We start from the raw sequence: 12,875 nt of genomic DNA, 5'->3' as shown, positions 1-12,875 counted from the left end.
TGCGTTCACACTTGGTAACGTTGTCTCACACGTTTGGTGTTTTCACACATGAAACAAAAAACACTTCCAAGCTGCATGTGACGATTTTTTTGACCCAGAAGTTTCCCTGCAGGCTCCTGTACTAAAATGTCCTCGTGAAGTGCGGCTAAGCTGGTGGTTCCCAAACTTCTGCCAGGGATGAAAATATATTTTCTAGACCCCCCCGCCCTTCCACCCCTCACCATACACATCATCATATATCAACAAACACTAAACACACATCGTCTTCCTCGTAGCATACTCCTACTTCAGATGCAGCACACCCTGAATTTTCCTAGATACTTTCACCAGTGCATTTATGAAAAAAGTCTTCTCAATGGGAGCGTGCCTATGTTCCCACATTTCCTTTTTCATAAATTTGTATCAGATTTTATCCCCCTTTCTCCCAATTTGGTAGCCAATTAATTTTGAGAAAAATCTCAAATGTGGGACCATTGGGCTGTGGGAACATATGGCTGTGGGAACATAGGGCTGTGGGACCGTAGGGCTGTGGGACCGTAGGGCTGTGGGAACGTAGGGCTGTGGGACCGTAGGGCTGTGGGAACATAGGGCTGTGGGAACATAGGGCTGTGGGACCGTAGGGCTGTGGGAACATAGGGCTGTGGGAACATAGGGCTGTGGGACCGTAGGGCTGTGGGACCGTAGGGCTGTGGGAACATAGGGCTGTGGGACCGTAGGGCTGTGGGAACGTAGGGCTGTGGGAACATAGGGCTGTGGGACCGTTGGGCTGTGGGAACATAGGGCTGTGGGACCGTAGGGCTGTGGGAACATAGGGCTGTGGGAACATAGGGCTGTGGGACCGTAGGGCTGTGGGAACATAGGGCTGTGGGAACATAGGGCTGTGGGAACATAGGGCTGTGGGAACATAGGGCTGTGGGACCGTAGGGCTGTGGGACCGTAGGGCTGTGGGAACATAGGGCTGTGGGAACATAGGGCTGTGGGAACATAGGGCTGTGGAACCGTAGGGCTGTGGGAACATAGGGCTGTGGAACCGTAGGGCTGTGGGAACATAGGGCTGTGGGAACATAGGGCTGTGGGAACATAGGGCTGTGGGAACATAGGGCTGTGGGACCGTAGGGCTGTGGGACCGTAGGGCTGTGGGAACATAGGGCTGTGGGAACATAGGGCTGTGGGAACGTAGGGCTGTGGGACCGTAGGGCTGTGGGACCGTAGGGCTGTGGGAACATAGGGCTGTGGGAACATAGGGCTGTGGAACCGTAGGGCTGTGGGACCGTAGGGCTGTGGGACCGTAGGGCTGTGGGAACATAGGGCTGTGGGACCGTAGGGCTGTGGGAACATAGGGCTGTGGGAACATAGGGCTGTGGGACCGTAGGGCTGTGGGAACATAGGGCTGTGGGAACGTTGGGCTGTGGGACCATTGGGCTGTGGGAACATAGGGCTGTGGGACCATTGGGCTGTGGGAACATAGGGCTGTGGGACCGTTGGGCTGTGGGAACATAGGGCTGTGGGAACATAGGGCTGTGGGACCATAGGGCTGTGGGAACATAGGGCTGTGGGACCGTTGGGCTGTGGGACCATTGGGCTGTGGGAACATAGGGCTGTGGGAACATAGGGCTGTGGGAACATAGGGCTGTGGGAACATAGGGCTGTGGAACCGTAGGGCTGTGGGACCGTAGGGCTGTGGGAACATAGGGCTGTGGGAACGTTGGGCTGTGGGACCATTGGGCTGTGGGAACATAGGGCTGTGGGACCGTTGGGCTGTGGGAACATAGGGCTGTGGGAACATAGGGCTGTGGGACCATAGGGCTGTGGGAACATAGGGCTGTGGGACCGTTGGGCTGTGGGACCATTGGGCTGTGGGAACATAGGGCTGTGGGAACATAGGGCTGTGGGAACATAGGGCTGTGGGACCATAGGGCTGTGGGAACATAGGGCTGTGGGACCATAGGGCTGTGGGACCGTTGGGCTGTGGGAACATAGGGCTGTGGGACCGTTGGGCTGTGGGAACATAGGGCTGTGGGACCATAGGGCTGTGGGAACATAGGGCTGTGGGAACATAGGGCTGTGGGACCATTGGGCTGTGGGACCATAAGGCTGACCCCTTCTGAATAACAATCTGAGACTTTCATTGACAAAAACAAGCACTTCAAACAGATAACATTTATCAGGCGTATAAATGATTTCTTTGCAGCCATTACAGCCAGTTTCTCAGCGTAGGAAATCTTCTGGAGTAATTTGAACAAAATCAGTCTTTTCTATTTTTTATTAAAACCTCAAATATGAAAACATCAAAAAGGTCTGGGGTTAAATTGCCTTCCAAACTGTCTCCCTACTTTGCTCAAGCATGAGTCAAATATGACGTGAAATCAGGTTTGAATGCTTCTGCAACTTTTTTCCCGGTGTCTTTAAAGATGCATTTATATCACAGTTGTTGAGCGTGTCGAGCTCTACATGTGGATGACACATTTGTCCCTTTCTCCGGGTGTGATTTAAAACAGACCGTGGCTGCTCATCTGCAGTGACTCATCCTGAAACATGAGCATGAGACGAACATTACAATCTCTGGTTGGTTTCCCTTCACTCGTGGAGCTGTTGTTTCGCTCTTCAGACAGACGCGCATGAATGACCGCTGGAATAAAAAAAAAGAGAAGGCAGAAAATGAGCACATGTTGCAAAGTGCTTCTTTTAATCTCGACTATTTCACTAAAATGATGATGACATACCTGAACATTTAGTCAGTAATGACTCCAGTCTCTGGGGTTTATTCATTTTTATTTAACCTCCTTCAAAAGTCCAGTCTTTGAGTTGTTAAGTTTGAGTGTGGTTCAACTGAAGATGTGTCCCCAATCAATCTTTCTGCAACATCAATCATATGAGGGCCGTTTAAAAGACTGAGTATACTCCGTCACAGACACTTGTTGGATGGTTGAACATCTTCTGGCCCGCGGATTCCCTCAAAAAAAAAAGCGTCACACTTGATTATTTCTGTGAGCTCTACTGACAAACTGATGACACATACACCTTTTTTATTTCTGCACAGATCCAGTGCAACAAATGTACCCGAAGATTAAAATGTGACGCACTGTGACTCATCTGTTTCTCTATCTTTGTTTTACTGCCTCCGTCACATGCGCTAATGTTAATTGTGTTGTTTGATGTCCGTGTTGTCTTTCTCTTATTGTCTTCTCACAGAAGCACCGTGAAGTAAAGATACAAATAGTGTGACTAAGCAGCTGTAAAGTTTAACATTTAAAGAATTAAGAGCAAAACTTTTGCGCAGGTCGGCCATTTTTATTCTCGCTAGCGAAGGAGTGATGTCTGCTGGGAAAACTCAGGGGGCGGGGTCATTGCATTTAAAGAGACACACACACCAAAACGGAGCGTTCTGAGAGAGCTGGTTTATACAGGGTCACAAACCTCCTCTGGTGCTTGATTCATGTTATATTTTGACACAGATGTTTCATTTAGACCACAGGGGGACTGTTTGAAAAGGTGGAGGAGGGGACTGTTTGAAAAGGTGGAGGAGGGGACTGTTTGAAAAGGTGGAGGAGGGGACTGTTTGAAAAGGTGGAGGAGGGGACTGTTTGAAAAGGTGGAGGAGGGGACTGTTTGAAAAGGTGGAGGAGGGGACTGTTTGAAAAGGTGGAGGAGGGGACTGTTTGAAAAGGTGGAGGAGGAGGATCATATATCCTCTTTAAAAATAACTTTTGTGGATCTTTCTGCCCGATGTTGAGTTTCACTCATGCCCCTTCTCCACCAAGCCACTTCCAGAGCTGGTTCAGAGTCAGTGCCTAAACTTGCACCAGTTCTTTGTGTTGACCTTTTTTGTATTCTGTGTTGGGGAGGAGCATTATCCGCACAAAATAAGAACAAACTGGACAAGGTTGTTAAACTAGGCAGCAAGAGAACTGTTACCTCCAGATTAGATTATTGTAACTCTCTTTTGTCAGGGTGCTCTGGTAAGTCTCTAAAGACACTTCAACTAGTCCAGAACGCTGCAGCTCGTGTACTGGCCAGAACTAGGAAGAGGGACCACATTACTCCTGTGTTGGCTTCTCTGCACTGGCTCCCTATACAGTCTAGAATAGAATTCAAGATCCTTCTTCTCACCTACAAAGCTCTAAATGGCCAGGCACCATCTTATCTTAAGGAGCTACTAGTGCCGTACTGTCCCTCGAGAGCGTTGCGGTCCCGGAGTGCAGGCCTGCTGGTGGTACCTACAGTCTCCAAGTGTACTATGGGGGGTAAAGCCTTCAGTTATCAGGCTCCTCTCCTCTGGAACCGCCTTCCAGCCGGGGTCCGGGAGGCAGACACAGTCTGTATTTTTAAGAATAGACTTAAAACTTTCCTTTTTGATAAATCTTATAGTTAGGGCTGGTGCTGGTGTAGACCAGCTCTTAGTTATGCTGCTATAAGCTTAGACTACCGGGGGAACTGGCACCCTGAGCTCCTCTCTCTCTCTCTCTCTCTCTCTCTCTCTCTCTGTGCTTATACAGTACATCATATTACTACATGTATCTATCTGTAAATCTCAGTCACTAACCACCTACTTTCCTGAGAGCTCTTGAGCTCTCTTAGGCTCCTCGAGATCGTTGGTTGACGGCCTGCCAGAACAACAGAATAAAAAAAGTGTTTTTATTCTCTCTGTTCAAGGCACCAGAGGGCAAGAAAGGTTTCATTCATTCTCATATGAAAGAGTGTGTGCTGTGGTGTGGGAGGCAGGGCTTTTTCACCTTGAGCTGCACAGATAACTAAGAATTTGCGTGTGTGTGTGTGTGTGTGTGTGTGTGTGTGTGTGTGTGTGTGTGTGTGTGTGTGTGTGTGTGTGTGTGTGTGTGTGTGTGTGTTGGGATGTTTTCAGACTTTGTGTCAGAATGAGGGGACAGCCCAGCAGCTCCCACGGTTTTAAAGAGATTTTGTTTTTCTCTCTCGTTATCAGAAATCCTTGGTCAGGTAAAGGAAGCTCTGCACAGATTGACTCTCTTGGTCTTAGAAAGAAAAAAAAAGAAGCTCTCTGGTATACGATTCAGATTTTTACAAGAGCACGTTTTAAGGTTCACAGAATTTCTCCACCTACATTCACACGAGGTTTGGTGCAAATAATCAGATGAAAGTATTCGTTCAGGAATTCTTTTTGTGTAACTCCATCATTTAAAGCACTCCATAGAGCAGAGATTCCCTGAGTAGGACGTGGGCCACTATGATGAGGAAGGGGGCGGGGCACCAAGGCTAAATAAAAAACAATGTATGGCAAATATGGCGAGAGGACTTCCAGGTAAACGTGAAGCAGACGTCACAACTATTAAAACAAAGACAAGAAATATGCTTCACCTGTACAGGTAGAGGTCACAAAGAGGAGAAAGTGGGTGTCGTCCTCAGAGAACAAACATCTGACAGAATCATGAAGATATTAGATGGAAGTTTGTTTGTTGTTGAACACTGCTTGTGTAGAAATACTTTAGCATTTTCTACTTTCATGAGGAGTACAAGTGATCCTAAATATAAGGTCATATTTGTCAGTAAGTCCGCATCAGTGTAGAATATTAAAAACTATTATTATGGGAGGAATCTTGGGGACCCTTCTTGCAACATTTGGACTTACCCTGACAGCATTTGTACCTGTATGGATTTATCTTTTTTTCTTGTTTTATTGATGGACATTTCTATTGCGAACAGTTTGGATGTAGCACTAACAAATTGATGATGTATAATGATATGTATGCTGTTTGTGTCCTTGGCACAGGGTTTAGATTAACTATTTGTAATACGTGTACCTCCTCTCTGGTTAAATAATAATTAAATAATTTATACTTTATTGATCCCGCGAGGGGAAATTCGTTTTTAAACTCTGTCTAGTTAACATGCTACACAAACATAGGCTGAAATACACACACATGCACAAACAGGATCCTATGAACATGCACTAATGGAGAGGTCTCAGAGTGAGGGGGCTGCCCACAGCGGGCGCTCCTGAGCATGTGGGGGGGTTAGGTGCCTTGCTCAAGGGCACCTCGGCAGTGCTCAGGAAGTGGACTGGCACCTCTCCAGCTACCAGACCAATTTCCGGACTTGGTCCGTGCCGGGACTTGAACCGGCGACCCTCCGATTCCCAACCGAAAAAGTCCCTACAGACTGAGCTACTGCTGAGGTGCCATTGAGCAAGGCACCTACCCCCCACCCCCACCAGCTCAGGAGCGCCCACTGTGGGTTGTGAGTGAGTGTGCGTGTGTGTGTGTGTGTTTTCTGGGGTGGGGGGGTTTATGTCTATGGTTTGGGTTGTGGGTTTTCACTCTTGTTTGTATTGTGATGTCATAAAAATGTCAATAAAAAAATAAAAAAATAAATAAAGATTATTAGCAACTACTAAATGATGATGTATCACCACCGTTCAGTCATTGAACACAAACTACTTCAAATGGAGTCATTTTGAATACTTTTACTTTTGTTCCTTTCATCAAGTAAGACTTTTATTTAATGGTATTGAATCATTTCACACTGGTACTTTAGTAGTCTTTGGCTGACAGCTGTTCTGCTGCCCCCTAGTGGCCAAATGACGTCATTACAGCGTTTTAATTCATTTAAATTCATATTTATTATCCAGCCTTGGGTGTAAAGAATGAATCAAAAACAAGGTGAAAATGTGAAGCAATGACCACATTTTATTTAAGAACTCAGTTCTCACCACTAAACGTACAAAAATAAGTTTTTCTTTGTTGCCAGTTTCTTTCCTCTCTTCTTTAAATAGTATGAGCGTTTTTTTAAAGTTTTTTTATGAAACTAACTTGATTGCCAGGAGGCTAATGTTAGCCAGGGAGCTAGTGCTAACCCTACTAATCCAGATGAAGTGATATCTGGGGAGGGCTCAGGTATCCTCATGGGCGGGTCTGCCTAGCCGTTCGGTCCAGCCTCATGTTTGGAGGCTTTAGTCCTCCAAGTAGCCAGCTCAGATTCAACTTCAACCTGCGGCTCCGTTTCCCGCATGTCATTCCCCACTCTCATGATTTCCTGAAATATCCAGTCCTGTCTAAATAAATGCAAAAAGCTCAAAAAATATCTCTTTAAAAAAAGAAGATAAAAGAGTCATGATGAGAAATGTTCTGACGCGTTTTACTGCTCGGTCACTTTTTCGTCGAGTGGCTCTTCATGTGAAGCCTCACGTACGTCTTGCGGTGGAAACCCTTCCCGCAGATCTCGCAGCGGTGTGGTTTCTCCCCCGTGTGCGTGCTGCTGTGGTGCTTCAGGGTGGAGTGGTCGCTGAAGCAGCGGCCGCAGACGTTGCAGAGGAACGGCTTCTCCCCCGTGTGCGTCCGCGTGTGGCGCATCATGTTGTGCCGGCAGTTGAAGGACTTGCCGCACTCGCTGCAGAGGAACGGCTTCTCGCCCGTGTGGATCCTCATGTGCGTCTCCAGGCTCGTCTGACACTCGAAGCATTTCCCGCACACCTCGCACACCTTCCCGTTTTTGTGCGTCTTCAGGTGGTTCTTGAGGTCGTCGTCGGAGTCGAACTTTGCTCCGCAGACGACGCAGCGGTCCGTGGAGTGACCTTTAGCGTGATTCACCAGAGACACCAGGGAGTGGAACATTTTCCCGCACAGTGTGCACACGCTCGGAGTCGGCGGCTTCTTCGCCGACGCTAATTTCTTCTCGCCGCCGTTTTCATTCTCGTTCGCGGACGTCAGGCCCCCCTCCTTCCTGTGAGCGTGAGCCAGCAGGTGGCGCTTCATGGTGGAGTAGTCGTTGAAGGATTTGCCGCAGATGTTGCAAGGGTACGGCCTTTCCCCCGTGTGTATCCGCATGTGACGCTTCATGTTGTGCTGACAGTTGAAGGACTTCCCGCACTCGTTGCAGTCGAACGGTTTCTCCCCCGTGTGGATCCTCATGTGCGTCTCCAGAGAGCTGGAGGCGCCGAAGCATTTGCCGCACACCTTGCAGACCTCGGCCTTCACGTGCGTCTTCAGGTGGTCTTGAAACTTCTCCTCGGTCTCAAAACGTTGCCCGCACACGCCGCAGACGTCCTTCGGGTGCACCTCCATGTGATTCACCAGCGGGAAGACGGAGTGGAAGGCTTTCCCGCAGACTTTACAACAATTCCTTTTTTTGTATTTTTTAGTCGAGTGCAGCTTCGGGGCCATCGGTAGACGAGGCGCCTTTCTATGATCTAGGGTGTTTTCACTCTCGCTGTCATCGCTCTGAGATATCGCACTGCCCCTCCACTCTTCGTCGCTGTTGTCGGTGACAGAAGAGTTGGAGGAAGCCGCCCCTTCCCCGTCCTCTTCCTCGTCCTGTTCGGCTGACGTTCCCGGCAGAGGATCTCCGTCCCCTTCAGCGCTCTGATAATCCTCATGAAGCGGGTCAGGCTCGTTCTTAACGTATGGAGAGGTGAAGATGAACTTGATTGTGGGGTTCCCCTGCAGGTCCACCTCCAGGCCGCTCGGAGGGTCTTCCAGCCGATTTCCAGCATGCGGCCGCTCCTCTGGGTCGTCGTCATGGTCCATAGTGGGACTAGACTCATCGTCCCAGACGGAGAGAGCGAGCTGTGATTGATCTTAAAAACAAAAAAAAGGTACAAAACCGTCAGAAAATCAGGCAGTGAATTTGATATTTTATGGACAGAAATATAACCAAAATCAAAATACAGTCTGTAGGATTGTTAATCTAATTGACATCTTTGTATTCTTACCACTATAAGATAAGATAATCCTTTATTTATCCCACAACGGGGAATTTTACATCGTTACAGCAGCAAAGAGTGCAAACAAAAAGTCAACACAGTACAATTTAAATTAAAAAAAAGAAAAATTAAGAATGTACAAAAAAATAGATTTAAAAAATAAAAAATAAATATATATATTAATTACTTTTTTGTAAATTTTTATTTCATTCAAACAAACAATAAAGTTAAGAAAAACAAACAACCCTTACCCTGAATGAAAAGGAGCAGAAAGACTAATCTTATAATATCTGCCCCTCTTTCACAAAACATTAATTTAAACAAAACAAAACACTTAATTCAAAAACAATTTAAATTAAATTAAATTAGCTGCAGACAAACACAGCCAATAATATTCTTAATAATAATTATTATATTACATAAATATTACATATATATTAATAATTAACAATAATAATTAATTAATTAATATATTATATATTAAATATAAGGAAGGCGTTCCCAAACCCCGGAAGGAGCTGGATTAAACAGGAAGTTCACCTGAGACTGATAGTACACCTTCTTCAGCTTCATGGATAAAGTTTTTGATAGACTGAGCTCGACAAGCTTCCGTGCAAAGTTAGAGTCGTGCATATTAAGGTGTGACTGAAAGCTATTGACAAACCTGAGTGTTTATCTGACTTCTCTGCAGCTTTGGAGACCTTGTGCAGCATCGCGCTCTGCCGCCGGATCTCCTCCTCGTAGCCCGTGATGGTCTTCTTCACCGCCTCGAAGATCTCCTCCGCGGCCGCAGAGAGCCGCTCGTTGACGAGGACTCTGAGCAGCTGGATGCTCGACATGATGCGGACACACACTCCACACACACACACACACTCCCCGCTGAGCCACCGGGCCGGAGGGTGGCTGATATTCACACTTTGTATTCTGTTTTTTTGTTGAGGAAACGGCAGCTCCGCGTGTAACGTTGAACACAGTGCAGGCGGCGCTGTGACGTAGTTCCGGTCACATGCTGCTGATTTCAAAATAAAAGTAGCTTCGAATATTTTCATAATAAAAAGTGACTTCAACTGTATTTTACGGAGCCCCCCTGTACGTTAGGAAGATCCCAAGGGCCCATGACTATCAGGGGCCCTAAAAAATATTAGAACATGAATTATTTTTAGTCATATTAATTAATAAACGTAAGCTACCACTATGAGAGAATACTTCACAATGTGCTTAAAAAAATAACTGCTTCATTATTATTATTGATAATATTATTGATGATGGATTTGTTTGACAACAATGATTTTTCTATACTGATTAGCACTCTGAAAAACAATGTTGTGCTTTGCCTCTGGTCACTTCCTGTCAGCACCTTTGTGTAAGTTTAATCTTTACCAACAACCCAAAAAGTAAATCTTACAAGTGCTCACATGATATTACAATGACTTTGATTTAAGCCATTAAAATAAAAGTCTTGCAACATTTCTGTCAAAAGTTTCTTGAGTCTGTTTTCTGTCTAAAGAGATGTGTCGTGGTGTTTCCAGCAGGTGGCAGTCTTCCCTAAAAAAACAACAACTAGATCAACAAAAACTCACAAAAATATTCATTTTGACTTCGACATTCAATAGCTTTATTGTGAAAAAGTCGTTCTCTTCATACACTTGCCTTAAAACTGTACAATCAATAATTTAAAAAAAGAAAGAAAAATGGTCAGCTTGGTGTTTAAAGAAACATTCTCACACACTCTCACACACTCGCTTCGGATTATTCATCAGCTTCAGCCACAAACCAGAGTAGTGTATTACATGTTTTTTTTTTTTTTTCTGTCATCACAACAGTCGGTTCTTTATCGAAACACTGAACACATCAGAGGGCATCCCTGAATCTCCCACCGTCCTCCACAAACATTTCAAAATGTGTCACTTAAAATGCAAAAATGTTAGCTGTGTTCAGGAGAAACACGAGGGGAGAAAGACAGAGATGGAGGTAAAACACAACACAAAACAACGTGAGTTAAAACACTCTGGGAGTCGGCAGCAAAAATAAACACAGAGGAGGAAAACTTCTCCCTAAAGTCTTGGCAACTAGCGTCTTTCTCTGCTTCTTCAAACACTGGTGGTGACAAAACACAACACAACACAAGCTGTCAGCTGATCTAAATCTCTCTCTCTCTCTCCCTTTAACTCCTGGACTGTAGCCATGATGAATAAAACTTTTTTTTAAACCTCATTAAGAGACCAGATCTGGTGTTTGAGAGCAGGTTTTAACAGGTTTTATACAACTCAAATGAACATTTTGAGCACTTCTTCTGACTCTGGTGCAGCTCAAAGTTTCAGTTTATCTAACCAAAAAGTCACTGGATATCAAAATACATCTAGCAGGGAACGAGCTAGGATGCTTTTTATTGCTATTTTGACACAACAAAAGTGGATTCTGGCGAGCATTGTTTTCAAATTTAAAAAGAGAAAAGTATTCAAATGTTCTGGTTCACACTGGGACGGAGAAATGATCAAGAAACTCATAGTTTATTAATAAGAAGCATGGCCAAACTGCAGGTGAGGTACAGAATACTGTAACAGCAGCTGCAGTGTGTTATATATTATTTTTCTATTGTGTGAGATGTTAATCAAAAATCCTGTGAAATCAAAGTCGATTATTTTAGTATTTTAATGCCACGTCTGTCATGGCTCGTTGCCCTTCCTCCATTTTCTATCTCAATCTTAATGGTATTCTAGTGTTTATCAACCACTGGATGTCGTAACTGAATCTGAAGACGCGTCCTACACTTGGGGGTGTGTTGCCTGTTTATGGGATTTGCAACTGTAATCAGCAATCAATATTGTCCCAGTATCACTCAGGCCGTCATGCCCAGTCCTGCAGTAATCTTGACTTTGGAATCAGTGGAAATTTTCCTTGAAGAGAAGAAGCTTCTCCTCGTGAGTCGAGACACGTTCAAGTCTCAAGGCAAAGATATCTGAGATCGGGGGGGTTCACACTGAGCTGGAGGGACCGGGTTCAGGAGGGGAAATCTATCAAACACCTGAGAGGAGCAACAAAAATCTAATCCAAATATTGTGTACAACACAAAGCAGCCTGGCTGATTCTTTATGTAATCGAAGAATAAAAGAAGGCAAAGGGCTGAGGAGGACGAAGAAACAAACCACGCTGAGCTTCCTGAGGAGGAGCGGAGGATGAAAGAGAGAGAGCGAGGGGTGGGGGGGGGGAGAGAGAGAGAGAGAGAGAGAGAGAGAGAGAGAGAGAGAGAGAGAGAGAGGCGCAGCCGGGGCGTACCGATGAAGCCCTCCAGAGATCTATGAAAAGAGCATCTATTATTCAGCAGCTATGAATCATGGGACAGCAAGCAGGCGGAGGCGGTGGTGCAGATCTGAGGAGGAGGTGGGGGGGGGAGAAGAAAACATGCTGCGTTCGTTCCCGTGGGAGATCCAGTCGGGAAAGGTTTGGTGTTGAAAAGCAGCGACTCGGAAGAGTTCAACTGTTCAAACTTGTTTAGACTCGACTCTCGGATCAGTCGGATCATATTTTCATGCAAGAACGAGACTCTGAAGCGGCACAGCGGTGACACGTTTCTGTTTTTGGAAACACCTGGTCCACCTGTTTCTGAGATGTGTCCCACTGGACTTGAACGCAGCATGGAGTGAAAACACAGCTGCTTATTCTTGAACTGTTAACTTCTCCACCACTTCTTTGTTAGAATCACATCTCCAGATGAGAACGGAGTTAGTGCTCCCTGCTTACTGTCATCTCTGTAAAGGAGCCCAGAATGGACGAACCAATCATCTGCTAGACATTTCTTTTGGAAAGACGGGTTGTTATCAGCTGATTAAGATCTGCAAACCTCGTCATTAGACGGCTGTAAATCCTACACAGTGCTGCCTCGTTCAGATAAAACCACCAGTTTGGTCCCTTAGGTTGAAGATGAGGTAACAACAAGGGGACTTAAACACGGCTCTGTTTACTATCAACACTTCACCACGACAACATGAGCCTTCACATTCCTCCGTCCTGTCCAGCTACTCTGGCCGGTTTCTGTTTTCACTCATCACAGCGTCTCCATCAGGGGCGACAGATATCCGAGCTTTTTCTCCCTCTGGCTCTAACACACGGAGACAAACGTATGAAAAACACACAAGGTCATACCGGGGGGTGGGAGGGACCCTGAAGAGGTTCTGTGACAGTTTGTGTTTTATCTAAAGGTTTT

At 45.8% G+C, this 12,875-nt stretch overlaps 1 protein-coding gene across 1 annotated transcript; it reads right to left on the bottom strand.

Annotated features, from left to right (window-relative positions):
• Window positions 1–6,421: 6,421 nt before the first annotated feature.
• On the bottom strand, window positions 6,422–9,661 carry LOC132954190 (gastrula zinc finger protein XlCGF26.1-like). Its single transcript, XM_061026680.1, has 2 exons — window positions 9,336–9,661; window positions 6,422–8,545 (listed from the first exon to the last, which is right to left on the bottom strand). The coding sequence occupies exons 1-2, from the start codon at window positions 9,508–9,510 to the stop codon at window positions 7,119–7,121; spliced, it is 1,602 nt and encodes a 533-aa protein (XP_060882663.1). The 5' UTR covers window positions 9,511–9,661; the 3' UTR covers window positions 6,422–7,118.
• Between the last annotated feature and the right edge of the window lie 3,214 nt (window positions 9,662–12,875).

This window comes from Labrus mixtus, chromosome 20 (genome assembly GCF_963584025.1).
Source record: "Labrus mixtus chromosome 20, fLabMix1.1, whole genome shotgun sequence".
Taxonomy (NCBI): Eukaryota; Metazoa; Chordata; class Actinopteri; order Labriformes; family Labridae; genus Labrus; species Labrus mixtus.
The sequence above is the reverse complement of the archived record's forward strand: the minus strand, read 5'-3'. Positions and strand labels throughout refer to the sequence as shown.

Coding starts and splice junctions, on each gene's coding strand:
- LOC132954190 (XM_061026680.1), bottom strand. CDS start 9,510: ATGTCGAGCATCCAGCTGCTCAGAGTCCTCGTCAACGAGCGGCTCTCT. Junction 8,546..9,335: donor GAAGTCAGATAAACACTCAG/GTTTGTCAATAG, acceptor TTTGTTTTTAAG/ATCAATCACAGCTCGCTCTC.